We start from the raw sequence: 27,523 nt of genomic DNA, 5'->3' as shown, positions 1-27,523 counted from the left end.
TAGCATCGGCAACGGCAACGGGGCGTGTCAGTAGGCGTATGTCTCCCTTGACAGCATGCCCTTTCTACTCCCATGCCTCGACGAGCATCCAAGGGCTCATGAGCACTTCAGGCCCCATGGAACAGGAGGCCTTCAGCTCTCTAAGTCTAATACTGCATTTGAGATGGACTCAACTGATGCTAAGACTCTTGCAAAGGCTTAATGCAATGTCTGATCTCCATTGGCAGCACTTAGGGGTTGGCCACCTGAGACAATGAGCTTCCAAAGGGTCGTGCACCATTGCAGCAAGCTTGCAGCGCCTCAATGCTTGTTGTGGAGCGATCCTGAAATCTCATGATAATCCTCGCAGACCATAACAACCCTTTGCCTCGACCAACAACAGACCGCCAGCTGCAACTCCTCAATGTCGAAGAAGAATCACTGCGGCGCTGCTGCGGAGCTCCTATTGAGAAACAAGGCTTTCACAATGCGAGGCGCTGCGAGATCATGTTCCTGTCCTTTGCCGCCTCTATGGCCATGGTGTTGAGCCTGGCGCTGGCTTTGGTCTCCTCCGCGGCCTCAACACCATCTCCAGACCACCACGATCACCGCAACCAGCACCACCAAACCGACAACGGCAGAGCTACTGACCACTGCAGACAAGCTCTTGTGATGCTGGAGCAGATCTCAACAGCCTTGCTCTCGCTGACTTCGAGACTGACCAGGCCTCTGGAAGCGCTCCCTTAACAGCGGACCTCTTGCGACAGCAGTACTATCGCACGACGGGCGCGCCTAGACAGCAACACCATTGAGCAGCCTTTGTGCAACATGGCCTCCTTCCTCGCGAGCCGCATGACCCCTGGAGCCTTGCCATCGAAGCGGAGGTGTCTGCTCGACGACTTTATCGCATCCCCGAAGGCATCCCCGCAGCGCCCGACAACTGTCTATACCGGCGGAGACGACAGGGTAACGCAATGAAGTGGCTTGACGGAGACCTTCAGGCAATTCGCAGAGAGGAACGTGTGGGTATGAGGCGGCCGCCTTTACCTCCCCTCGGGGGCTGCGCCTGGAAACATCCTGAGAGCAACGAGCGGGCATCAAGCGATGCAGGAACAGCAAGCTCGGGAACCATCTTCTCTGCTCCTGCGGCAGTGCTTAGAGACTCAGACGATTGTCCTTCTCCTCATATCGCAGCGCCTCTCCGAGCAAGAAACACCCGAAGCCCGAGTCGCCAGTAGCGCCCCACCAGCATGTCTGCACGGACAACGAAGCAGCGCCTTGAACAATGAATCATCAGAGACCTTGCAATGCAATGGACTTTCGCCTTCGCAGCTCATCGAAGGGAACCAGACTACACGACAAACCCTCGACCGATCGGCTCTGACGAAGCGACATGGCTACAACGACCACAATGTCGCGTCTTAACATTGAGACATAAACCGGTTGAGGAATACAGAGCGCTGAGATGATCTCGAGGACATCGCCCATGAACGACTGGGACGAGGGTAGACGGCCAAGCCAAGCTCCTTAGGATACCGGTCATCAGCCTGCTTGACCTCCACGAAGTATACAAGCAGCGGCGGCTGTGTATGCTAAGCCTGGTGACAGGCCGGATGATTTCGAGTATGGGATACCCTCAGCCCGCGGCGACGCATCTCCACTCCAAGCTTGGGCGGCGTCGCGCTGCCTGCCTATGAACATCACCCAGGCGTACAAGGTTGGGCAAATCTGAGTGGACTCGACACAACCGGCCTCGATAAAAGGCAACATGATGGAGACTTCGTTGAAGTTTGTCGATGATGTTTGCTCTATCCTCCGGAGCTGCATTACAGCAGAACTTGGCGCAATTCCATACTGGGCTTGAGAATGAAGGCCGCTGTCGGTCGGCCTGTCCTGGAACATTTCGCTGTCGACCCCAACGTCCCGTTGACGTTGATGACCCGTCTTCATCCATCTCTTGCTTGACATGGTATCTCTGGCGAAGGATGAAAGGACATTACTTCACAATCATCTATCATCCTTGACGAATATTGTCAACTCCTGTATATCTCGGGGACCATCTCGTTGCATGGACGCACTAGACCTCGCAAGTACCCTCGCTGGCGCTTGAGAGTGGGAAGGCCGTTTTCATGCATGGCTGTGGACCTTTATGACCGGGAAGGCACACATGCTTTATTGGCCATCTCGTCGACGACGAGATCCAGATACCCACTGTCATCGTCGGAAGGCTAAAAGACCTATCATCGAGACCAAGACCTCGAAGAATCCTCTCAGCTGATTAGTAGACGGAGCGATCCGACATTCCTCGATACCGGCGCTGAGAGAACTTTGCAGCCTTGGCCGACGTGCCATGCTGCTGTTGTACATGGCCGGTCCGATCAGATCGACCAGAAGCCCGACACAACGCCAGACGTTGTTGCTAGCCTGAGCAGTCGAGCAGGTGGATGCTTGTTCTTGCAATGCCCGGGGTTGAAGACATCCTTCTGGTGTTCTTGGTGCTAGCCTCTCCTACTCTGACCTTGGTTCATCAACATCAAAACCCTGGGTCTACCGTGGCCGTCCGGAGGTATCTTGTTTGTCGTTATTCGCGGCAGTGCCGTTCGCGCGCGCTCTTGGCCGGCAGTCACAGCATTCGACCTCCGTTGCGGTACCAAGTAGAACAAGGAGACCTGTCGTATTGGGTGGGTGTCGATGCCCGATCCATGCAGTCTTGACAGCGGGCGCCGATCATAGATCGTACCGCCAGCTTCCCACTAAGGTACTGCGAGCTACAGATGTATCCCGGACTCCTTGTGGTAGTAGTGGATGTCGTCTTTGTATGGGGTGGGAGTTGTCGTGGCGCTCGCGGCAGGCCTGGCTGAAGACGCGGTACATACATCGTGCTGAAGTCGCAAGTAAAAGACGACCCGCGCTGAATTTGCCCGCCTTAGCACCGTGTCGTGGTAAAGGCCAACGGTGATCCCAAGTGGGGGGTGTACATCGGAAGTGAGCTTTTCGCCGTGTCGTCAGCCGTCCGCCCTGGAGGCAGACGCTCCGCTCGAGGGGCTGCGATTTGTCCGACCGTCGAGATCGATGTCAGCGTCGTCGTCTGCTGTCGATGCGATGAAGATCCAGTCGCAAGCTGGTGTCGCGATCGATAGACGGGGTTCGTACGCAGTCTTGCTCGTCGTGGTCGCAGGAAGGAGGCAAAGATGACGACGGTATCGCGGCTGCATGTTAGACCCACGAGAGCATTCTGGTCGTAAGTAAAGGGAAGCTGCCATCGTTCGCAGTCGCCGGAAGCCAGCTTTCTAAGTCTTGATCGCTGTGGTGGTGTCGCTGGTCGTGTCATGGTTGCGGAGATGCCTTCGGAGCTCTGTCCGCCGCCGCAATCGATGTCGCAGCTTGCTGCTGGTGCTGCAAAAGAACCGGGCAGTCTCTTCAATGTCCAAGTCGCCTTTTCCAGGCCTCCTCTGCCTTGTATGATCGTCGTGGCGTTGGTGTGGATAGTGTAGAGTCCCGTGTCTGCGGCGGGCATCCGAACGAAGCTGCGGCGGCCTGTGAAGGGGCGGGAAATTGACACTTCGAGCATCAGGTCGACGGTCTCGCGAAGCCGTATCAGCAGAGTGTCGACTGCTTGTAGACGATGCTATCGTTGCCGTGAAAGCGGTGGTGTGGATGTCGTTGGTGGGGGAGAAGTTGCAGCGGCGATGAGGGAAGCCACGAAGCTGTCGTTTAGCGGCGCCGCGAACATCGATGCGAATGAGCGAGCACTGCAAGACAGCAGAACACACTGGCTGCATGCATAGCAGAGGGCCAACGCGTGCCTCGTGATAGCGCGATGAGCAAGACGGCGGCGGACGAGCGAGGAGGGAGCAGAATCGCCCTTGCTCACCCCCGAGAAGGCCGTACTATGAGCACACGCTTGATGCATCTATAATCATCAGCGGCCGAACGTGGGCACTTCGCTCGCTTGCATGCTGCTGCTGTGAGCGAAAGAGCTGCTTGCGTACAGTCTCCGCGTCGCCGCAAGACGTGGCAGCCTTGAATGTCTTCAGGAGGCGCGTGTGCATCCTCAACGCGAGCTGCAACACCGCGATGAGCGATCTCAAGCCTCAAACAGATGAATATTGATGCGATAATGATGGAAATGCCATCTCCAAGGCATGCAACGACGTCGAAAATGCACTGACGTAAACCTCGCCCTTCCCCGTTGAGGCATGGCTTCCGACATGATACGCGCGCCATTTCGAACTTCATCCCATCTTTCTTCCTCCATCTTCGCGGAATTCTATCAGCAGCAGCGGCACGACAAACCACCTCAGGGACTCAGCATGTTTTCTGAATCGCATCCTCTGGTCATCATGATGTTGCTCGTAAGGAGATTGCCATGCACGGTCCGCGCACATGGGATTTCGACCTCCAGCCCACCAAGCCCTTCACCACAACAATGCCCTGGATATATAAGTCTACTATTTTCCAGTTACTTCGCCTTCGGGCATCTGGCATTTTGTAACGATACAGAGAAGCTTAGCATGGCCCCTGCACTAAGGATGACACGCTCAAAGCAAAGAGTAGAAACCATTTTTTTGCAGTTTTTTTTAGGCTCAAGAGTTCGATACCAGCGACCGACCTTTACGATCGCCGGGCGTATTGCAAGTTTCTCTTTTTGGCAACGTGGCGACGCAGGTGTGCAAGGAGCGGTGCACTGCCGACTCAGTTTTCTGCCAAAGTCTGGACGATTCTCCAAGCACCTGAGGCCAACCCATTGGCATCGTAGAGCCGGCCACTTCTCGATGGTCTGGTACAGCTTGGATCCTACGACAAGATATTGACAGTCTTGTGTCAGAGCATATAGCAGTCTCACGTGCTTTATGCATGTACAAGAGGCTTTATTTTGTGAGACCAAGGAGCTGAGGAGCTGACATGTGTCTTCGCACCCAGAGCCGACAGTCACAGTACGCGTCGTATGTGCTTGGAGAGTCTAAGAAAACACTGGATCTGCAATGCTGCTGCTACGTATGCGGCAGGCTCCCCTAGTCCCGTCGTTATGTTGTTGTTGCTGCCCGAGGATATGTATGACGTGGTGGTCCCAGCGCGCACAAGGCCTTTGTTTGTATGCAATTTCTCGCCTTTCCCCAACGATAGCTTTGACCGCACACTCACATCCCCGCGCTCCCCAAAATTTCAGACTGTACAGACCTGCCACCACATCTTCTCATCCTTTCATACCACACACACACACACACAGCGTCTATCAGCAAGTCGCAAATCATACACAATGTCACAAGAATCCTCCCTCCTTCCGCCCTGGGCAAGCCGCGAGTACTGGTTCCCGTCAGAGGGCGAGCGCGATCACTTCGCTTCGCAGTATGGAGAGTTCATCATCAAGATGCTGAAGAGCAAAAACTGGGACGAGTTTGATAGCAGGGACGCGGTCGTCCGCATGGCTAAGGCGTACATCAAGGAGATGTATGAGGATCCATACTTCGACATTCCCGCCCCCAGGGTATACGACCCCGCGACCTTGACCGAAGCCCATTTCGTCTTCTGGGCACATACCTCATCAGGGAGACAGGAGGTCGTGAAGTGGGAAGACCTCCGCGGAATCGTCTACAAGGCCTTCGCAGCTCCCCGCTTCCTCCGCGAAATCCTCACCAGAGGTACTCGACTACACTCCGAGTGGTCGAGTGGAGGAGTCCGACTCACCGCCGCCCAGGATCTGGCGACGATAATGCTGCAATCTTGGACCCCGGTCATTTTCACGGAGAGGGACATTGCTCGCTGCATAAAGGGCCACCGATTTCAAGAAAGACTGGACAAGATGGACGAATATGTCTTCAAAGTACAAGACAATTTCGACCAGGACTTCCCTGTCATCGGGATGGACGGCCGTGGTAAAACCCAATTCACCATGCGGCCAGGGCAGGAGAACAAGATCTTCGCCCCATGGTACGATCTTGGCCAGATCGGATACCACGACATCCCCGACTGGCCCGCACATTCGAACATCGCTTCGCGATTGATGACCGACCTGCCCGCCGAGCTCATGCTCATCGTTCTTGAAAACCTCTTCAAGTTCGATCAAGACATCCACATTGTCTTCGACCACGACGAAGACGAATACATCTTCATTGTGGAGCGGGAGCAGCACCTGAAGGAGTTCCCGCACAGGCTCCAGGGTGTAGAGATGCCAATGGGCAATTTCTGGAAGCTGCCATACTGTCGCGAATTCTTCGCTTTTGGGGCGACTGGAGAGGCGAACCGCGCGATGATGATGGGCGTGTTCCACAGGAACAAGTTCATCGTACATGATGACTAGCCCTAGTCCGTGGGGACCTTCAAAGGTCAAACCGAGGGCGAGGGAGACGGTATAGGTATGCCGGGCGGATACGTGGGCTGGAGAGGTGGAGTGGTGTCGCTGTGGTGATGATGGAGGACCTCCTGGGGGCTGTATGATAGATTGAAATTTGACTTTTCGTGTACGCCTGACGTATACCACACCACTACTTCTACATGCTGTTGCTCATACGGGAACCCTCTGAGATACACTAGCCCAGTACTTACACCTCTCCTCTAGCAGGGCGATGCCACCTTGTCGTAGCCCACTCGCAGTCACCAGGAATTGCTTTCCCTCTTCCACACCCGGCACGCCTGGTATGCTCGAATTCGTAACCTTGTGTGCATTCGGATCACCAGTCTGAATGAATGAACCCAGGGCGCCAGCGTATCCTTGGTAAGTCAGAGCATCGGTTTGCTGGATTGAACCGATCGTGTTCCACTAATGAAGTTAGTACCCGACGTAGTCATGAAAGAGGCAGTAGATGAACTTACATATTGCACATCACTCGCATGCTTAGCAGGCGAGATAGTGTACTCGACCAACCAGCCCTTCTCTGCCTTCTTCGAAAGCCAATACGACGGACATGCCAGTACGAGGTCGCGGTACAACAAGCCAGCGCGGATGTAGGTCGAGTTCCAACTAATCTCCTCCGCCGTACCCACCGCCGGATACATCCTCTTCACCTCCTCTCTATCCCCCTCCGTAAAATCCGGCAGAAAACCCCTCAACCATCCATCAAACGACGCGGCCGAAGAATTGAACCCATCACTCCCCGTCTTGGCATTCTGAAACCCAGGCGGAATAAAGTTCTCCCCCTCATGCAAATTATAACTCGTCAACACCATCTCCGCGTTAAGCCTCCCCTTCTCCACCACACTACTCAACTCCTCCTCCAGAAACCCATCATCAATCACCGGCCCGTACGTAAAAGAAGCAGTAGTATACTGCTGACTCGTACTCAGCCTCAACGCACTGTCCCTCAATCTCTGCACATCCACCTCTTTCAAACACCTAATCTCATCGTCCACACCCGCACAGCCAACATCGCTCAGCGTCTGACTATACAGATCCTCCGCCCACGCGCTATCGTACCGGTACGTCTTCGGCCAAAACGGACTACTCGCCAACGCTTTCGTGAATAATCCCTTCCCTCGGTTCCCCGTCGCAATCGTCTGCGCAACTACACTGCCGCCGCCCGCCGACTGCCCCCAGATCGTGACGTTTCGTTTGTCGCCACCGAAATGGTGGATATACTTTTGTATCCACTTCAACGCAGCCTGCTGATCCAGTAGACCGGGGTTGAGATCGACGTCTGGATGTTCAGCTATTTTCGATCCGGGCAGGAAGCCGAAGACGTTGGTGCGGTAGTTGGAGTATACGACTATGTAGTCGTTGCTGCTGGAGACGTTTAGCACGGGGTAGCCTGAAGGCGGGATGCTGAAGCTCGCGCTTCCGCGGATGAAGCCGCCGCCGTAGAAGGTCAGGAGGACGGGTCGCAGGTCTTGCTTTTTTGTCCAGGGGCGCGAGTAGAGGCCGAGGTAGAGGCAGTCTTCTGAACCGTTTACGGTGCGCTGAGGGCACATGTCGAAGGCTTGGTCGGTGTCGTATGTGCCATTGGTGATGTGGAGCGGTGGTTGGGGTGCGCGGAATCGGTTTTCGCCTGCTGTGGATGCTGCAAAGGGAATCTTGCGGTAGTATGTTAGGTTGTACTGGGAGGATGATGCGCCGCGGAAGGTACCATAGTCGAGATGGACGATGGGGTTAGATGCATTTTGATGGGGATACTGTGTTGGTGATGCAGAAACGGGTGTACCGCTTGCCACGAAGGCGAGGATCACAGAAGCGACGGACAGTAACATCGCAACCAGTGTCTTTTAACGAAACTCATGATCTGACAGGTGCGGTCGTGTCTACATATACAGAATTGGAGATACTAGTCTAATGCCATATTAGCCCCTTCTCAGCAAATTACAGCAACTCATTCCCGGCGCCCGGATTGCGGGGACGGCTAAAACCAGGATAGCATGGAATGAACGTCAACAACAGTCGTCCATGAATCGCGACATTCGGTGTATTTTGCGCCGAGCCTTTGCTGAGAAAATGGGCTAGGCTCAACTCTGGAGATGTTCCGTGTGACGTCGATCATGGGTTTCTCCGTCTGATGTGACTAGAGCGGATGTGGCATGGTGGAAGTCGCGACATCTGAACGGCATCATGTCAAAGAAACAAACGTTGAAGATTATTGAAGAATGTATTGCCCAGGTGACGCTCAAGCTGTCTACTATCAACGCCGTCGTAACCCATAAAGCTAAGTCGTAACATCGTAATGCCAACCATACAAGGCACGCTTCACGCCTACTTCCTCTCGCCCTTCCTTCCGGTCTTCTTCAACCGTGCAGCAAGATCCATCATCCCGTCCGCCCAGACAGACATTTCCCTTTCTTCTTTGATCTCGTTCCCACAGAAGTCGCGCAAGAACGCGCCCATCTTCTCCTCGCCGTATTTCTCACCGTAGACAACCTCCGCTCTCATATTGACGTCGGTCTCGATGCCCTCCTTGCCTAGACTAACACCGACTTCAAAGGTAGCCTTGACCTTTGTTTGAAGAGTCGGCAATAGCATGTTCGCAGAGATTGCCATGCGCTCATCTGAAAGAATGAACTCTTCAGTGATGTAGCTATGTTCCAGCCAGCGAACACCCTCTGCGACTGCAACAGCGGTGGCCCAGCCATTCTTGACAAGCGAAAGAAGTGAGGAGATGCGGGTCTGCGCCTGCGGGATACCATGAAGATGTGCGCGGATAAGTTGGAGGAAGAAGCGCTTGCTTGTTGTTAACGCACGAGGATGTGGTGTTGCTGAATCACCGATGTAGGCAAGCGAGATGGATCCGTTGGGTGTGTTGGAGCCGGTGGCGAAGGCAGAAGGTACGAAGTAAAGTTCGAGGTCGTTCATGTGTGTCATTGTGATGCTGTTCGAGGAAGCGGACGTTATGCTCCATCCGTGGGCTTGCTCAAGGGCAGTGAGTTTGGCTAGTGTGCTGTTAGTCGAGTTCTCGTGCATATCATGAGCATTACATACCTCTCAGACTGCTGACTTCGCTTGTAGACCAGCCGCGGCACTCTTCTCGTACACGTTCCGCTGCTTTGATCTCTTGGATGCATTCGACTTTGCGGTCTTTAGCTGCCTCGATGCGTGTCTCCTTGTCGACAAGCTCTTGTTGCAGCTGGGCAAGAAGCAACTTCTTCTCTTCCAACTCGGCATCGGTAGCAGTAAGCTTCTCTCTCGTCTGCTCAAGCTCTTCCCGGTCACAGCTGTTGAGTTCATCATGACGCTGCTGTAGTTGCTTACACTCAGTGGACAGACGTTCCTTCTTCTCGACTAGAGGAGGCAATGTCTCGTCAAGAAGGCGCTCCTGTTTAATTAGTGTGGATTCGTCGTGGTTGAAACCGTCCATGGTGTGGAGGAGACCAGCTTTGAGATCGTGCAGCAGCGTGCTTCGCCATGTATACCACTCTCCACGAGCCTCGAGGCGCGCGTTGGTCTTGAGGTTCTTGAACTGGTTGTCCATGACAGCGCGCTGGTCCGGGGGTGCAGTGAGGTACTCGCTGAAGAGCAGTGGGTTCTCTTCTAGTACGTTGGCCTCCATTGTACGGACGAAGTGGCGACCGTCCGAGATGTACTTCTTCATCTCGTGGCATGCATGCTGGTACAGCTCGTACTCAGGCAAGGTGCACGCTCCAGCCACAACGTAACGATCTAGCGATTCCTCCTTTTCCTCTACTTCCACATCGTGGAAAGCGGAAGGAGCAGCAGTATGACGTCGCTTGGTCGTACTAAGATCCATGAAGCGGATCTTGGTCATATCGAGGAAGTCTTGTAACGAGATTCGCTCAACATCCGACATATCTTCTGCCACACCAGCCTCGTCGTTGTTTTCCTCCTCTGGCTCTTCACCAAAAGCGACGCGCTTCATTGGGCTCATGCTTTGCCTGAGATTCGCCTTCTTGGGTGTCGGTGTCGGCTGCTTCGGCGTTGGCTGCTTTTGAGGAGTCTGTGACTTCTTCGGCGTCATCCCCTTCTTCACTGGTGACATTAATGTCTGTTTTCGTGGGGTGGATAACAGCTTGATGCTGTTGCTCAAAAGCGCGGTGCTCTTGAGTGTAGGCTCCTGACGTGGTGCACTCAGAGGACTGAACTGTACTGCAGACAGTGACGAACGTCGTCGGTCAAGTATTGTAGCTGCAATCGGGTCCTCGGGAATCATCATGGGTGTCCTCTGCGGCGTAGGGTTTGAAGGAGTCGCAACAGCTTCCTTCTCTTTGGTCGCGCTCAGCGGAGTCCGGCGCACAAACGGCGAAGGCTCGACCTCCTCAATATCCTTCTGCCTGACGATCTCTGGCGTACCAGGGTCAAGGGTGGGATATGCCACATCGCCTGTCGTACTGGGAGTGATGTCTTGCAGGACCTGAGGTGCTGATTCAGCCGAGGTCCTCAGAATGGAGCTCCTTCTTCGTTCAGGCGACTTCTTCGGAGACTTTCGCGGTGTCGGTGTTTTGGTTGCTGAAGCGGGTGTGTCGTCTACGGGTATTTGTGGTGTCGTTGTTGAGCTGCCGGCACGCCTAATACCAGGTCCAACAATCTTGGTGAACTCCATGGAAAGGTCTTCATCTTCGACCTCATCCTCCTGATCTTCCTGTACTTGTTGTTTGCCATTCTTAATGCTGCCAACTGCCAGCGTGAAGTCCATCGTCGCATCATCAACGACGCTTCCAACACTAGCACGTCTAGCTGGCTCCGGCTGCGGCGCTTTCTTAATCGCTCCAATCGCCATTGTGAGGTCCATGGTCGCGTCTTCTTCGCCGTGCTCTTCGGATTGTCGACGCTGTCGCAAACTGGTACGCCGGCTTGCAGTGCGCTTTGCAGGGCTGCCTTGGTTTTCATCGAGCAATGAGACCCTCCTCTTAAGACTCTTCCTCCTGTTTGCTGGTTTGTAAGATGCCGCCATCGCCTGTATGCTTCCAAGTGGCATAGTAAGGTCCATGGTCATGTCATCGTCGTCGACGTCAGAGCTCGCTGCGTCTGAGCGTTGTTGTTGCTGCTGCTCCGGCTGCTTTTGTTGTGGTGGTGGGGGTACGATGCGGCCAACTGCGCGCGTGATGTCCATACTCATGTCGTCGTCCTCGCCGGCTACGGTGCGTGCTGGGGAGAAAAGAGGGCTTGCATTCTCCTTGTCATATTGTGCGACGAAGCTCTTCTTTGCCCAGGGCTTGAAAGATGCAGTGACTTCGTCTTGGGCGATCTCCATGCTCATGTCTCCGTCATCGTCGTCAAAATCCAGCTTCTGAGTGCCAGCCAAGTTTGCAGCCTCGCGTAGCGCAGCATCCAGTCGAGCGCTGCTCTGCGATGAGTCCTCAACATCAGGTGAAGCTCCTAGACTTTCTGTGGCATCGTCGATATCCATATCCTCAGAGTCGCTGCTCCCGTCATCGTTTCCACCAGGCGAAGCATTGTCCCCGCTTAGCGGGCTTGAGGAGTAAACATCGTCGGGGTTGTTGAAGTTCATTGGCGGTATGCCCGAACTCCGGCGGTTCTTCTTTTGATGTTGCGCGCGTTGGCTCTCAGGTGACGAACTAGGCTCTGGTTGAGGCTCTTCGGCTTCTTCTGGTGGTGTAGACGGTGGCTCGGCGGGGTCCGATGGAGGGGCAGGCGATGCCGGTGTGGATGCTTGTGAGACGTTCGAGGCTCTGCGTGTGGCCTCCGATGAGGCGGACGAGGTGGTCGCATCGCGCATGTACTCGACTACGTCCCATGTGTGTAGAGTGGCTTCCGGGGCGAAAGACACGCGTCGCCTTGCTAAACAATGGTTAGTCAAGCCTACGGGTCGATTTCACGCCCGAAACACGTACCCAGCGACTTGCGGCGCGCTTCGCGCCGCTTCTTCTCATCTTCATCGTTCGAGGCTAGAATGGACTTGACGGCGGGGATAAACGCAGACTATTTGGTCAGCATTCACTCGTACAATCGCGTGTATGAAGCATACCTTTCTGCGGTTTCCAAAACTCTCCTTCAGCGGAGGCGCTTCCAATTCCCCCAGACCTCCAGGGCCGATACTCTTACTACGCGTCTTTTTCTTTGGTGATAATGCTGCTTTCTTCAGAGGCTGCGTCGACGCCTTGAACGAGCCATTCGCGATTAGGCCGTCGGCGATGTTCTCTTTGCCTGCTTGCGCCATGGTGGAGTCGCGATTTGGTGTGTGGTGGTGGTGTTCGCGATGACAGCACTCATGTAAACATGGAAGGCGCCAACCCAAACAATGGGGTAGAAGGGCCCGTGCGCATTCGCCTGGTCTTGTGACAGCGCTCCCCGCGTCGTGCATGGCATTAAGAGTTGCACGTTCGCGGCCGTTTTTAGTCTATTGTCTATTGCGAGTCTACCTAAACGCCTCGCTCCTGTGTAGAAATCAACGCTCTCAAGACCTCTGAATATGTCCGCCTTCAACATTAGAACGGCACATCCATATCCTCAACACTCTCCTCTTCCTTCTTTCCACCACCCTGCTGTTCGTGCAAAACTTCCTTGATAAACCCGATCAACGCATTCACACTAGCTTTCTGCGTGCTCGGTAGAAAGTGACCCCCGGGGTGATACACAACGTACTTCTCCTCGCTGTGCTCGCAAGCCTGGACCAATGCCAGACTCCGCGCCTCCTCAACCACGACGTCCTGCGTACCCAAGAAATGCAGCATCGGTGTCTTGATCTTAGGCTCATAGAACGCGTGATAAGGGTTCTTTCCACGGGCTGCGAAACCGCTATAGCTGACTGCAAACTTGAGCGGCGGATGTATTGTGCCCTCCATGTACCCGGTGTCCTCTTCGAAAGACTCTGGGAACCTCATACCGCCCTCAGGATACAGCTTCTCAAATGCGGCGCGACGGCCTGGCTCGAGCAAACTCGCGACCATAGCTGCCGCTGCTCCACCTTGTGAGAATCCCACGACACCGTCAAAAGGACCTTGTTCTTTCAACACGCTTGCGATGCGCTCCAACCCTTGCTCCATGCCTTCGTATGTGTATGGTTCTCCTGTGCCTTTTCTCCTCCACCAAGCCCATGCGTCGATTTCCTGCTCCTCTCCATCCTTTGTATCTTTACCCTCGCCATCTTTACTTGTGTTTCCCGCGAGGAACGATTCGTCGGCGGGTGTTAAACGAATGGGCGCAGTAGGATATACGAGTTCGATGCCTTTGGGGAAGGCTTTCTGTAATGTCTTGCGCAGTGCGCCGGTCTTGGCTTGGAATAGTGATCCTGATTGCGTGTAGCCATGGAGCATCAGCAGCTTTATCGGGCGATCTGGGGGCGGGGCGGCGGCCATGGTGCGCCAATGGGAGCGGACGCGGAAGTTGGTGAGGGTGTAAAGACGTGGGTCTGATAGAGCGAGGAAGTGCTTGAAGCGCATGTACAGGATGCGCAAAAAAATTAGAGCGCAGACGTGTCAAGGTGGCTTGTAGAAGGCGTGATGCTGCGATACGAACCTTGGAAGTTTTGGGTGTTGCTTCGGAATGATACCGATTCTCGGGATGCCGATTGCGTCATGGGCTAGCGGAACACCAGGTGGGCAACTATTCACGACGCGAACACACTTTACGAACTATGCAGGATAGACGCGGATTCCAGTGTTTGACTCTTTTTACACGATGGATTCACGATAATTGCAACTGCGTTAGAGCCGAAGGCTACATAGTCACGAGAGCAGTGAGGAGCAGCACGCTCTTTTTGTATAGACAGTGGTACTCTTCTATATACTCCTTTGTGCGTCTAACGTGATATCTACACATACGCCCTCAGTCGAAGTGACTTGGAGAACGAGATGACCTAGGCACACTTTCGGTCCCGCTATCCTCCGCCGCGTTCATATACTTCCGATACGGATTAGTGGATTTCGAAGTCCGTGAAGCCGCAGAAGACAGCGCTGCTGACCTTCTTGACACCGCAGATCGAGGGACAAGGAATCTACTGACATCGCCAATCTCAGATTGATCGGCATCAGAACCTGCTGAGCTTGGGTTTCTTTTGTCTCGCGTCTCTGTGTCGGTATCGTCGCAGATAGTGGAGTTCTCGCCCGAGTACACAGACGGTACGGAGTGCACTGATGGCGCATACGTAACCGGATAAGCACTTAAGGGTACCTCCGGATCCTTGTCAAAGTGCCACTGTAGCTGGCGGTGTAGTCGTCGATGGTTGTTTTCTCGCATCAGGAATGACCGTTCGATCAGAGTTTCGATATCATTCTACGGACCGTTAGCGTGAGCGTCGTACTGATAGTGAGCGGCATTCTTTACATATGTCAACCTGCCATCGAGAACATAGACTCCCGTGTCGTTGGTATGGAATTTGAAGCCCAGTTCGATCAGCGCATATTCTTCCACGAGGGCTTTCTGGATAGTGATCGATTCCTTGCCTGGTGCGGTCTCGGATGGAGAAAACTGCGGTTCGTAGTCGGGATCAAAGAAGTAGGTATGCACCGGTTGACTTCCTAGATAGTGAGTTTGACCTTTCTCTAGGCAATGTCAATACGATGACAAGTGACTTCGGGGACGGATCTTTACCTGATATGCGAGTGTAGGATGGTCTCCATCCAGCTTGCCTCATAGTGAGCAGAAGCTCACTTCCTAGATTGAGCGCAGACGCCTCCCAGAAGATGGTACTTCTAACAGTCTGATCAATCGTGTTGTCGTAGTCATACTGTACCAGCTGACTGGTGTGCAATTGATGTAAGTCTTCTGGATCTTCAAAATCAGAATCAATCCCAAATCTAGTCAACGATTTTTGCAGCTTGTGCATCCTCTGGGAGCGTCGGTCGGCTTTTGCAGGGAAGATGATCACCTGCTGAGATTTCGAAGTACCATCGGAAATGCCTGTGCCCCCCAATGAAGCACGCGAAGCATGCAATGAGGCTGTTGTGCTACGAAAGCTGTGGCGACCGGAACTTCTTTGGGGCCGATCGTGATAGCTAGTCCGACTGGGCCTCATATCCAAGTGTGCGAAATTGTCTACAAATGAAGAAGAAGCCGATATCGAAAGCGGGGCTCGTTTGCTTGTCGCATATTCTGTTACATCCACGGTGCGATTGCCTTCCGCGATTTGGGTACGTCTTATAGCCCGATCGCTTTCATGCTCTGAGTTCAGCAGCTGCTCTCGTAGCTCATGAAGTAGCTCTTCGTAACGCTGCAGTTGCAATTTGTGGAATTCATCCGTTCGTTCTTTTTCGGCCTTGAACATGGCATCGGCTCTCTTCCTCGCTTCTCTCTCGGTTTCTAGCTTCTCAGCATTGAGTGCTGTTTGAGCTGTTTCTTTGGCCATTTGCGCGGCCGCGATCTCTTTCGCTGCCAGATCCCTCACGCTTTGAGCTTGCTTTGCAGCTTCTGCTTCGATAGCCCTTCTTTCCATTTCCCACATAGATTCCATACGCCTTTGCTCTGCCGATTGAGCTGCTATGAGGCTTTCGAGTTGCTTCATTCTCTCCTCGTCTTTTTCATGAGCATCCTGTATCTGCTTCATGCGCGCTTCAGTTGCTGCATTGGCTCGTTCCCGTTCGCTTTGAACTTCGCGCTCTTGCAATACCTTCGCCAGTCTCGAGAACGGCGGGTCTTCATACACAACGCGAGGTTCCTGGTTGCGCTTCTGAAGCAGTGTCTCTACCCTGGAGAGAAGCGCATCTTCTCTTGCCTCGTTTTCAGACGTCTTGGGTTGCATCTCCACGGGTGGATCAGGTATCGGTGGATCGGGCGACGGTGGAGCAGGCATCTGTGGAGCAGGTATTGGAGATGGCGGAACAGGCGCGGCGACCTGTTGAGGACTCGGAGGAGATCGCGGATATGGCAAGTGTGAGTCGGATGCATATGCTTGTCTTGGTGGCACTTGGTAGTACTCGGGGGGTGGTTGCTCGTGTGACAATCCCTGCCGTGGCGGAGGAGTGTGCCCATAACTGACAGATGGCGGAATGTGACCACGCCTGAAAGGATTGGAAAACCCGGGTCTGACTCTCTCTCGGTAATGGTCACTGTCGAAATAATCGCGACTGGGCGCACTGTGAGCTGAATCCATCGAATCACTATGAATAGTGTGAACTCGGGATGAAGACCTCCTGCTATCGGCCTCTAAGAAAGGTGGTTTCACGGTAGTCATGGTAGGCCTTCTTTGTTTGGATCTGTTGCGGCGGGGACGGCTGGTAGGCGATGTACCGAATGACACATGTGGCTCTCCAGTATCTCGCCTGGGGGGCTCCGGGGGTTTGCCGTAAACCGGTGACGACCCGTATGTATAGGCCCACGAATCAGAACGATCAGCGGTTTTTGCACTCCTCTTACGAGCCTTTTGGGTATTGCTGCGGAAGTTGTACGGGGGTGCATTGGTGTCGATCGTACTGGCTTCTTCCGCACTCTGGAATGCTTCGTCATCTGACCCAACAGGAGCGTTCTCTTGTTCCCACTCACCAAAAGATGAGTTGTCGTCCTTCTCCGCCTCCGCCTCTACCATGTTCAAGATGCTTTCCCTCCATTCATCATCCTCTGCACCCTCGGTGCCGTGATGACGAGTCGAGCTGAGGCCAATCTGACTTGATGAGAGCGTGGTCCACGAGGAGAGTAGTCTATCCGCTACTAAGCCTGGCTCAGTTTGTTTGCTCCATAAGATCAGGGCTTTGTCTTCAGGCTCCGAAGGTCGCCTCTTAGGTGGTATGGGAGCTTGGGAGGATTGTACGTAACAGTTTTTCGTGTTCGTTTCAGCATTTTCATCGGCCACAAATGCTTGGTGAAGCTGACGTGGTTGTGGTAACGGAGATGAGGAACTCGCTTCATCGGGGCTAAAGACAAGATGATAGAGCCATGTCGCAGTATCGGAAGAGCCACTTTTCCATATGTCTAGTTCTGCCGAGGTGTGATGTTGTGTATCAGCTTCGAGTTTTTCATCTTCCTGTTGTGCGCTCTCTACAACGAGCCGGTTCGCTTGGACACTACTCTCGACGATTCTACGGAACCGGTTCAATCTTGGGGCGCCCTGGGGCTGACCGCTCGAGTCGGAGTTGGGATACCTAGTGACATGAGCGACTGCAGAGTCTACAAGATATCATCGATCAAGCTTACGACCGATTAACCTCTTCTCTAGCAAGTCGAACAATATTGATTTCTAGGATCAATGCAGTCTTGATTCCTTCGACCTTCTTCAGAAGACCTTTTGCTTTGGGTTTCTTTAGCGGCCACTTGAGCCCCGCTAGACTTTGAGGCTCATTGATGAGGAGACGGATTTCTGCAGCAACCTGCTCATATCGCGATATGATCGAGTGAGTGTTGTTGAGTAATGCAGGCTTGCACAAGTTTCGATGGACATCCAGAATCTCTCCGAGGGTCTGCCAGCTACCCGCGAGTAAGGATATCTCATCCGCTAGTTCTTTTGAGTACGGTTTACACCATATACAGAAGTAGAGTACGTACCGATCTCCGCTATCTCATTGGGAGCATTTTTGAGTGTCTGAACTACTCCAAATAGAGCGAGCGAAAGCTGGGCTGCGCTTGCGCCGATGGTAAACGCCGAATCAACGACAGAATTAGGATCCATCTGAGAGTAGACGATGCGAACGACAGTTCAGCGGATGCGAGGAGCGATGCGCTGGCAAAAGACATCAGAGAAGGTAGCCTTGTGGCTTACACAGCCTCTAGGAAACTCGTCTTCAGCGAATTACATAGCCTCGCCGCTTTGCTGCAGGCTGACGACCGTCCATGGGTTTCTGGAACCATGCAGACTACGCGGTATTTGGCCTCTTCCGAGCTGAACATGTGGGGGCCATACTGCGTCTACGGACCGGGGGCATCAATGCGGCTAGGATGGGTATGAGCGATGTCATACAGTCCTGAAATGTAAACTGGTGTGAAGCTCCGATCCGATCCCAGAACTACTTCAAAGTTGAGTTGATTCTGGAACCCTAGGCTGACCACTGCCTACATATTTTTTTTTGGCGTAATGATACCATGAAGCGCCCGAGGCATTGCGTTTTCCAGCAGTTGAGCTGTTCGCTACTGCCTCCAGCTCGATGGATCTTCACGCCGACTGGCTGATGGCTGATCGGATGGTTGCAAATGAACAGACGACTCAAGTTTTCTGCAGTCTTGCGATATCCGGTGAGATGCGCGAATAAGACTGATGATTGTGGCTTATCAAGACGCGGTGAGGCTGAGAAGGAGACGGGACGAGTGTGGAGTTGAAATGCGGGATGTCTGAGTGGCTAGCGCGCCTCGGCTCTTGGCAGGTGCAATCCAAAAGTTATCGCTCTCAAGTCGACTGCCCGCTGGAGCTCAACCCCATGCCGCCATGAGCTTTCGACCAATACTGCCGCGGCCAATTGCAGCGCGGGATGCGAATTCACTATGTCTGCGATGTTGGCGCAGACTCGCAAAAGCGCCGCTGCAGTCCCGGAGACCATTTTCTTTCAATCCGTCATATAGAGACGACGCCATAGTAGCCGGACGAGGCGGTACTGCTTTCGGCAAGGACTACTTCCGGGCGAACCCACTACTAAAGGACACATTCTGGAGGTCGGGGCCAGAGTTACAGAGCTCGATTCTGTCTATCAAATCGGCGAACGCAGGCGGGCAGCAAGCGGCGAAGGAGGATGGCACAACTGGCACAGAAGAAGTGTTACCACATAGGCGGCGGAAGAAAGCAAAAGAGCAGGCATTAGAAAACCCAGAGACGGCATACCCAATACCACACGATGCGTCGTCCAAGCTGGCACACATATCCTCGAGCCTCCCGCAGCAATCGCTCAAGCGCATGATGACTACATACCTCTCGCTATCGAAACCGCGCCTCTCCTTCCTCGTCGTCCTCAGTGCAACGGCCGCATACTCGCTATACCCCGTACCAGGTCTGCTCGCCCCCGCAGCAACAGCCACTCCGTCCCTCTCGACCCTCACACTCTTCTTCCTCACATCCGGCACTGCGCTGTGCTCGGCATCCGCAAACGCCTTCAACATGATCATGGAGCCCGCACACGATGCCAAGATGAGTCGTACGCGCAATCGGCCTCTCGTCCGGAAGCTTATCAGCCCACGAGGCGCCATCATCTTCGCAGTCGCGTGCGGGGTGCTTGGTACCGGCGCCCTCTACTATGGCGTCAACCCCACGACAGCGTTCCTTGGCGCCGCCAACATTGCCCTTTATGCGGCCGTGTACACACCCATGAAGCGCATGCACATACTGAACACTTGGGTTGGCGCCATCGTGGGAGGCATTCCGCCGCTCATGGGTTGGACGGCTGCAGCGAGTCAGTACGCCCATGACGGAACTTGGGAAGAACTGCTGTTTGGTGAGGGTTCGGCTGGAGGGTGGCTGTGCGCTGCGTTGTTGTACGCCTGGCAGTTCCCCCACTTCAATGCGTTGAGCTGGGCCATCCGCGACGAGTACAAGAACGCGGGCTACCGCATGACAGCCTGGGTGAACCCTGGGATGAATGGACGTGTCGCACTGCGATACTCTGTTCTGATGTTTCCTGTCTGTATCGGTCTGTCATACTGCGGCGTAACCGACTGGAGCTACGTAGCCACGAGTAGCGTCGTCAACGGCTGGATGGCACTCAAAGCCTGGCAGTTCTGGAAGGCTGAGGGACAGAAAGGAACTGCTAGAGGTCTGTTCTGGGCTAGCATCTGGCACCTTCCCATTGTCATGGTACTCGCCATGGCCCAGAAGAAGGGACTTGGAGAACGTATTTACCGCAGCATTTTCGGCTATGCCGACATTGACGAAGAGGATCTGTACTACGAAGCCGGCGAGTTCGAGGCAGAGGAGCAGAAGCAATTGGCCCTCGTCGAGAGCAGACGAAACGCCTGAGATTGGCGTACCTGGGAGACCCACATTGCATGCTCGCTGTCAGGCAAGCACATTCACCGTTCCCGCTCACCCGTTGACGATCGCTCGATCAACAGGTACATGTTTCCATACCCCACTGTATCATATGTCATTATCACGCATCTAGAAGGTCGCGATCGGATTTAACGAAAACAAGCTTCATGTCCATAGTGTTTCGCATCTTCGTCCCGGGTTTTCTTCAAGTCCTTCCATGCCGCCACGATACTGCAATCCACACGCTCAATATATTCTAGCAGCCACTCTGCATCGCTTCGAGTAGACGCCTCCATCCAACGTACGCTTGTGGTGCAACTAGAGACGCCATTCAATCTACCAGGATGGCAAAGCCGCCTGTCGCAATATCGGAACCGGGTCATGTGTTTCGACTACCGGACAGGGGGACGCTGCCTGCCGACCAATGACTACATGCTAGCGCCACTAACCTCATCTAAACATCCATATGTTTCCCATGAATTAATTGTACTGGGTCTCGCGTTTCAACACCTCGGTTCGGCAACGCCCCATTGCCTACCATCTCTTTTACCCGCCGGAACATTATCGACCTACTCGTGCGCAAGGCGGCGAAAAAATGAAGTACCACACGCCTGAGTCTGGGGCGCATAGTACTGCAATATAGCGTAACCTGGATGTGTGACGGCTCCACTACTAAGCCAGCAAGATGGTCGTATATATAGAGGGGGGTTTGGTACTTCGTATAGACATCAAGATACCCATCATCACATCTTCTTCACAGTAACCAACCATGAAGTGCTCCGTCATCACCACCCTTCTCGCTGTCGCCAGCACGGCCAGCGCCCACTACACCTTCCCCGAACTCGTCGTCAAGGGCCAAAAGACCGGTCTGTGGCAATACGTCCGCAAGACCGCCAACTACCAGTCCAACGGTACGCCTCCCAATACATACCCATCCCATCACTTCCCATTCCAAAGACCCATCTAACACCCGTCTAGGTCCCACAACAGACGTAACCGCCGACGCCATCCGCTGCTACGAGCTCGCCCCGGGCACAGGCTCGAAGACCTACACCGTCAACGCCGGCGACTCCGTCGGCTTCACAGCCGCATCCAGCATCTCGCACCCGGGTCCCCTTCAATTTTACCTCGCCAAAGTCCCCGAGGGCAAGACTGCTGCGACCTGGGATGGAAGCGGCGATGTGTGGTTCAAGATCTTCAGCCAGGGCGCTACCTTTTCTGGTGGTCAGATGAACTGGCCGAGCAACGGTATGTCTTCCCTAATCTCTACCTCGCACTCGTACGGAATAGAAAGCTGACATGAGTGTGCGAATAGGCAAACAGGAAGTCGACGTCACACTCCCCAAATCCCTTCCTTCGGGCGAATACCTCATGCGCGTTGAGCACATTGCTGTGCACTCTGCGTCCACCATCGGCGGTGCGCAGTTCTACATCTCGTGTGCGCAGTTGAAGGTTGAGAACGGTGGCAGTGGAACGCCGGGACCCAAAGTCGCTTTCCCCGGTGCGTACAAGGCGGATGACAAGGGCATTCAGCTCAACATTTACTACCCGGTTCCTACTAGCTACACTCCTCCCGGCCCCGCTGTGTGGAGTGGTTAGATGTACTGGGGGTGAGGAAGAAAGGGGAGGATTCTATTTCGTGTATATACTTGAGAATGAAACTTTCACGTCAGATACTTTCAGCTTTGTTGAGAAATTTGTGTCGCGTGTAAGCGTTGTGAAATTGTTTTTGTTATATATTCTTGTCCATTCTTTGGCCTCGTAAACCATCTCAATACTGGGCTTCAGTCCTATTTCGCGCTAGAGCCAGCATGCGAGCTTCCGTGCTTCCTCCGACTCGAGCTCTTCTTCTCCTTCTCCTTCTTGTCCTTCTTTTCTTTCTCAGCCTTCTCGGGCTTCTCAGGCTTCGGGTCCTTTTCAGGCACCTCAGGTGCTACTTCCTGTTGCTCCCTGACCTCCTCGGGCTTACTACCAACCCTTCTTACGGCCCTGACGATGTCATCTGCTCGCTCGATGGCGACTTCGTGGCCTACACCGTCGAGTACCTTGACCCTGACGTTTTCCTCACCCAGTACTGCTCTTGCATCCTCGGTGACTTCGTCGGCGTTGATAACGGGGTCTGTTTCGCCGAGGATGAGCCAGACTTCCTTTAGTGGGCCGGCGCGGTTCTCGATGTTTTCGCGGATGACGGCCCAGCGCTCTTGTTGATTCTGGATGGGCGCATGACGGATGGTCGATATGAAGGCTGGCACGAACCCCTTGTGGTTTTGTATCTGCCAATCCACGACGGAAGAGACGGTAGAGTGCGGGTTGCCGGGCAAGAGCATTTGGTTGCTGCTCAGATATGTCTTGTCTCCTTCGCTCGCAGTCGTGGTAGTCTCCGCATTCTCGACTGCTTCAGGGTCGCTCTCAACCACTTTGCGCCCTGTCCATAGTTTGCTTGCGACAAACTTGCGTACCATCCATTCCGGCATCCATGAGCTGTTGTAGAGCATTTTGCTGGAAATAGAAATGTGGTTTTTGCGGATGAGCCCACTAGGAGCGACGAGGACGAGCCCGCGGACCAGCGAGGGGAAGTACGATGTGAAGTCTGCGGCGATGGCACCTCCCAGAGAGTAGCCGACTATGGTGAAAACTGACCAGTGGATGGGCGAAGATTGTAGAGCGAGCAAGATCTGGCTGGTGAAGAGGCTGGAGTCATAGTTGGTTGTGTCCGGGTTAGGGCCATCAGAGTAGCCGCGACCAAAGAGGTCTGTTGATATTGTTAGTATGATTATTTTGTAGCATAGCACGGACTATCCACGATGCAGTTCGGTAATCGCATCTGTAGTGCACGTGGTTCACCGTTGGTAGGGCTGGCGGGCCCCTTGCCGAAACGGGTAAAGCAAGGAACCCCATGACACAGTCGTACGCCCGGTTCAACGTGGGGCATGCAGATGTGGCGATCATAGAAGCTGCACAGAAAAACCATCTTCTCCATGTTCAGGAAGACGGTGTTTGGTTTCACGGCTTTGAAACAGCAAACAGGAAAGTGATGGGGCAAAGACTAGCAGTGACAGCAAGGAGGACCCACCAAAAAGCATGACACGTCGGCCCCTGCCAACCAGTTTGTGTGCCAGGTCAGTCAAGGCAATGCTCGGAGTCGAGATGCCATGGATGAGCAAAACTTTTTCTCCATCTCTGGGGCCGAACTCATACACGCGGATAGTACCCCAGGGTGAATCGACATCGCGGGCTCCGGGCAGTGCAGCTGGATGGTATGGAAGTTCTGCAGCGTCCTCGGGAGACAGATCCGGTAGCAGGGAATCCCTGGGAGAAGGAACCGGAGGCCGTCTGGCAGACTTTGAAGATGAAGTCAAAGCCCACAGGATGGATAGTCCGCCAACAGAGGCAGCGCCTATGATGGCATAGCGCTGGACCTTGGGAAGGCGCTCGAAGCGGGACAGCTGGGTGGCGGTGATGTTGGAGACCCTCTGGATGGCAACCTCGGCGGCTTTGGGCTGGGGCTTCTCGCTGGCGAATAAGGAAAACATGGCGATACAGGAATAGATGTAGAGAGTCGGACCCTGAGGCGGTGGAAGAATAAGCTGATCGCCATGGCGCTAAGCGATCGCCGCTTCCGCTGGATGCGCCACATGGAACAGGCCCATTATTGCCATACCGTATTTCTTTTACAGCTCGGTTCGGATGCCATCGCCTGCCGTGCATGCGGCCGGCCCTACTAGAGACGCTGCCGCATGCATATCACACGAACCTTATCGCGACGTAACGTGAAATAATGCTCCGCATACCAAGGCCGAGTTGAATTGGCGCTGATCTCGAGGCGGCTAGCCCTGCTGTTGTGGATTGAGCCAAGTCTGGGAGCGCGTCAGCTCAATCCTCACAGCCACAAGCTGAGCACGGAGACGCTGCGTAGTCGGCCCTGCACTTCTACACATCCTCCCTGCCCACGGCGTTGCTGACCCGGGGACAACCACTGCATTCTGACCAACCCCACTGTCTTTTATCTTCTCGCTGACCTTGCATTTCCCTTTCCTTCTCCTCTCCGCCCCTGCGCCATCCCCCAGGAGGGTCGCATGTCTGGTGCCGTCGTTTGCGGACCCCCGAGAACATTCACGCCTACACTTTCGCATAGTTCAATACTACGATACTAGAGCAGTCGACTGCCATTGAGTCTGAGACAGCAACGAAGCATCCGCGATTGGCTGGGTCCTGTAGCGCATCATGGACGACTGGACCTCGAAACAGCTCCCTGAGCGCCTTCCCTTCTCCAAGAAGCGCCTTCCCAAGAAGGTCATCTTCTCGTGCGTACGACTATGCATGCATAAGAGTAGTAGAAACTGACCAGCACAGATATATTGGCGACTACCTCATCATACTGCAAGCCCACCCTCTCCGCGTCACACGACCTCCTTCCCAGCTCGATCCGGCTAACAAAGCCATAGTGTTCTCATGATAACCTTTACCATTGTCGACAAGATCCCGCCCTTCCACCAGCACTTCGCCCTCGAAAACTACACCCTGCACTACCCATTCGCCGAACATGAGCGCGTACCCGTCCCGTGGCTATGCGTCTACGTTATCCTCGCTCCCGCTGCGGTCATCGCACTCTACACCATGGTCATCGATGGGCTCTTCTCACACCAGACGACAATGCCCGCAGGCAGGGCTGGCATCAAGCGCCTATCAGGGAGATATCGATTTAAGGATCGGTTGTGGGAATTGAACTGTGGCATCCTTGGCCTTGGCCTGAGCATTGGCGCCGCCTTCACCATCACAGGAGCCTTGAAGAACGCCATCGGCAAGCCGCGGCCGGATCTGATCAGCCGCTGCATCGTCGATGAAACCAAGCTCAACCTTGAGAAATACGCATTACAAACCATCGACATTTGCAAGCAGACCGACAATTACATCCTGCAAGATGGTTTCAAGAGCTTCCCCTCTGGGCACAGCAGCGGTATGCGACATAACCGCTCAAATAAAGCATCTACTAACGCCCCTCAGTCTCCTTCGCCGGTCTCTTCTACCTCTCCATCTACCTCGCCGGAAAGCTCCACGTCCTCGATGCAAAGGGCGAGGTCTGGAGATCATTCCTTGTTATGGTTCCTGCCCTCGGAGCTGCTTTGATTACAGGAACCCGTATCATGGATGCTCGTCACCACCCATTCGACGTCCTGTCCGGCGCCCTACTCGGCATACTCGTGTCCTGGGGCTCCTACCGCCAATACTTCCCTCCCGTCTCCGAGACATGGCGCAAGGGACGCGCATACCCAATCCGAGCCTGGGGTCAGGCATCGCGCGCACCGCCGCAGCCTACGATCATGGTCGACGACGATGTACAACCGCTGCAGCGCATGGCCAAGCCGGTGGACGAGGAACGCGGAGAGGCGTCTGGTTACTCTTCCACAACGGCAGTGCCTGAAGGTAGTGGCGAACACACAGGCAACGTCTTCCGCCAACAGATCCACAATTCGCAACGCAGACGCCAGGAATCAGGATCGCAGTATGGCGTTGATCGCAGCGATACAGCAGCATCAAGCAACTACCGAACCGGCACGATGGGGTCCACTATGACGTCGAAAGTGCACACGTACCAGAATCAATTGCCAGCTACGAATCCCTTCGCAGTAGATGTTGCGCGTCAACGTCAAATGGACACTTACGACTATTCGTCTTCAGAAGATGACGACAACTACGAGTTGCAAGCAAGGACTGGCGTTTACAACCCAGTATCTGGGAGGCTGACAGACACTGGGTACCACCCGCCAGTGGGTCTCTCCCCAGTACCTACGCCACCGCCTCCGGTCAACACCATCATACCAAACCAGCAGAGGACGATGTCGCCTACGGGAGATTTGGCGGATAGCAGAGGCGCTCCACCGATGCCACCGCCACATGCTATAAGTACGGCGCCTCAGCAGATTTGATAGGAAATCGAAAAGCCTTATTTAGCAGAACGCCCGGAGTTTTTTTCTAGACATGCGATTAAGCATATGTTAGCATGTTAGTGTATTGAATATACGTGTAATCTTCACCCAAGCATGGTCAAGGCGTCGCGCAAGTGAAGTCTGTATTACAACTACTAATTCAACAGCCACGTCCCCAAGAAAGAAGCAACAGTGGAATGAGCTTATCCCCTGCGTCTTGTGCTTGGACTCTTGCCCGCGGCATTCGCATACGACGGCGTAGCACCACTGGAGACGGCACGTGCCATTTCCTTCCTGTCAGCCGCGATGGGCTTTTCCAATTTCTTCGACTCCGTCTTCTTGGACGCGGGCGCGTTCCAGTAGTATACGACCTGGCAGAAGAGGATAGCGTTGAGGGCGAAGCCAGCGATGAAGCCGTAGAGGATGAGCGGGTCGTCGACTTCCTGGAGAGTCGTAAAGATGCGCGATAGGGATCCGAGGAGATAATTGACGACCTGGTCACCATATTAGTAAACCATCTCCCGTAATCTAGAAACACGAAGACTTACAGCAAAAGCGCTCAACTGGCCCGTCCCACCCTCACTCCACACCGTCAGAATCTGAGGCACCTTGCTCGCAACACCCAACACACCAGCCGTCGCCTGAAACAAGCTCAACTTCTCATTATCAACCCACTGGTCATTAAACAGCGCCGCGCCCGCCGCCGCCAACCCCCCAATCCATCCCGCAACGCCCACGCCCCGTCCACTGTACTTGAGCACCAAACTCGCAATAGCGATATTCTGCACGAGAATAAGCGCCGTCTCGCCATATGTGCTAAACGGGAATCCGTGGCGCACGTTGTACGCAAGGCTAATGAGGTAGCTGCTTGATTCGAGGAGGTAGGACAGGAACGAGAGGCCGTCGGCGGACTGCGAGTTGAGCAGTTTGAGGAGCTGCGGGATCTTGACGATGGAGGAGGCGCCGATGATGCCGATGCCGAGGCCCTTGGAGATGGCGAGTTTGACGCATTCCGTGGCCGTGATGTCGACGTTGTAGATGAGCGTCTTGTAGCATTTGGGGCCGAGGAGCGAGATGCCGACGTCGGCGATGGGTTGGGGCAGGTTGTGCGTTATGGGTTGGATGGCGGATTTGAGGGCGTCCATGGTGGGTGGTGGTGCGCTGGGGGGCGACTTGGGCGGGTTGTTGGGTTGGGCTGAGAGGGGAGGACACTTTGCGGATACGAGGCGTGAGGGTCTGAACTTTTGGCCCGCACGCACGCTGACGCAAGGCTTGGCAGGCGTAGGGGTTCGCGTGTCTAGACAGACACTTGGATGGCGCATCGTGTCACATCAGTTGTTGCTCAAGCTAATTGCTACATCATACATTACTACTGCCATTACAGCCATTACAACCATTACAATG

The 27,523-nt window shown here is 54.3% G+C and overlaps 10 protein-coding genes across 10 annotated transcripts; 4 read left to right on the top strand and 6 right to left on the bottom strand.

Annotated features, from left to right (window-relative positions):
• Window positions 1–5,239: 5,239 nt before the first annotated feature.
• J4E90_006774 (uncharacterized protein) lies at window positions 5,240–6,280 on the top strand (the record flags this gene model as incomplete). Its single annotated transcript, XM_051436318.1, has 1 exon — window positions 5,240–6,280. One exon carries the CDS (start codon window positions 5,240–5,242, stop codon window positions 6,278–6,280), a length of 1,041 nt encoding a protein of 346 aa, XP_051290112.1.
• Window positions 6,281–6,484: 204 nt separating this feature from the next.
• J4E90_006773 (uncharacterized protein) lies at window positions 6,485–8,160 on the bottom strand (the record flags this gene model as incomplete). The annotated part of the gene is made up of 2 exons (XM_051436317.1): window positions 6,485–6,739; window positions 6,793–8,160. The coding sequence occupies 2 exons, from the start codon at window positions 8,158–8,160 to the stop codon at window positions 6,485–6,487; spliced, it is 1,623 nt and encodes a 540-aa protein (XP_051290111.1).
• A 496-nt stretch (window positions 8,161–8,656) lies between these two features.
• J4E90_006772 (uncharacterized protein) lies at window positions 8,657–12,533 on the bottom strand (the record flags this gene model as incomplete). Its single annotated transcript, XM_051436316.1, has 4 exons — window positions 8,657–9,330; window positions 9,380–12,154; window positions 12,208–12,295; window positions 12,342–12,533. The coding sequence occupies 4 exons, from the start codon at window positions 12,531–12,533 to the stop codon at window positions 8,657–8,659; spliced, it is 3,729 nt and encodes a 1,242-aa protein (XP_051290110.1).
• A 268-nt stretch (window positions 12,534–12,801) lies between these two features.
• Window positions 12,802–13,755, bottom strand: J4E90_006771 (uncharacterized protein; the record flags this gene model as incomplete). The annotated part of the gene is made up of 1 exon (XM_051436315.1): window positions 12,802–13,755. The coding sequence occupies one exon, from the start codon at window positions 13,753–13,755 to the stop codon at window positions 12,802–12,804; it is 954 nt and encodes a 317-aa protein (XP_051290109.1).
• An 832-nt stretch (window positions 13,756–14,587) lies between these two features.
• On the bottom strand, window positions 14,588–16,103 carry J4E90_006770 (uncharacterized protein; the record flags this gene model as incomplete). Its single annotated transcript, XM_051436314.1, has 2 exons — window positions 14,588–14,832; window positions 15,449–16,103. 2 exons carry the CDS (start codon window positions 16,101–16,103, stop codon window positions 14,588–14,590), a joined length of 900 nt encoding a protein of 299 aa, XP_051290108.1.
• A 2,559-nt stretch (window positions 16,104–18,662) lies between these two features.
• Window positions 18,663–20,180, top strand: PFT1 (Protoheme IX farnesyltransferase, mitochondrial; the record flags this gene model as incomplete). Its single annotated transcript, XM_051436313.1, has 1 exon — window positions 18,663–20,180. The coding sequence occupies one exon, from the start codon at window positions 18,663–18,665 to the stop codon at window positions 20,178–20,180; it is 1,518 nt and encodes a 505-aa protein (XP_051290107.1).
• Window positions 20,181–20,961: 781 nt separating this feature from the next.
• J4E90_006768 (uncharacterized protein) lies at window positions 20,962–21,791 on the top strand (the record flags this gene model as incomplete). Its single annotated transcript, XM_051436312.1, has 3 exons — window positions 20,962–21,103; window positions 21,171–21,440; window positions 21,508–21,791. 3 exons carry the CDS (start codon window positions 20,962–20,964, stop codon window positions 21,789–21,791), a joined length of 696 nt encoding a protein of 231 aa, XP_051290106.1.
• A 191-nt stretch (window positions 21,792–21,982) lies between these two features.
• Window positions 21,983–23,725, bottom strand: J4E90_006767 (uncharacterized protein; the record flags this gene model as incomplete). Its single annotated transcript, XM_051436311.1, has 2 exons — window positions 21,983–22,944; window positions 23,266–23,725. 2 exons carry the CDS (start codon window positions 23,723–23,725, stop codon window positions 21,983–21,985), a joined length of 1,422 nt encoding a protein of 473 aa, XP_051290105.1.
• A 691-nt stretch (window positions 23,726–24,416) lies between these two features.
• Window positions 24,417–26,119, top strand: J4E90_006766 (uncharacterized protein; the record flags this gene model as incomplete). Its single annotated transcript, XM_051436310.1, has 4 exons — window positions 24,417–24,496; window positions 24,546–24,572; window positions 24,638–25,149; window positions 25,197–26,119. 4 exons carry the CDS (start codon window positions 24,417–24,419, stop codon window positions 26,117–26,119), a joined length of 1,542 nt encoding a protein of 513 aa, XP_051290104.1.
• Window positions 26,120–26,322: 203 nt separating this feature from the next.
• Window positions 26,323–27,264, bottom strand: J4E90_006765 (uncharacterized protein; the record flags this gene model as incomplete). The annotated part of the gene is made up of 2 exons (XM_051436309.1): window positions 26,323–26,613; window positions 26,668–27,264. The coding sequence occupies 2 exons, from the start codon at window positions 27,262–27,264 to the stop codon at window positions 26,323–26,325; spliced, it is 888 nt and encodes a 295-aa protein (XP_051290103.1).
• Window positions 27,265–27,523: the final 259 nt, after the last annotated feature.

This window comes from Alternaria incomplexa, assembly GCF_024043165.1.
Source record: "Alternaria incomplexa strain BMP 0042 chromosome Unknown scaffold_9, whole genome shotgun sequence".
In the NCBI taxonomy this organism is placed as follows: Eukaryota; Fungi; Ascomycota; class Dothideomycetes; order Pleosporales; family Pleosporaceae; genus Alternaria; species Alternaria incomplexa.
Note: the sequence above shows the minus strand (reverse complement) of the source record. Positions and strands in the feature narration are given on the sequence as shown.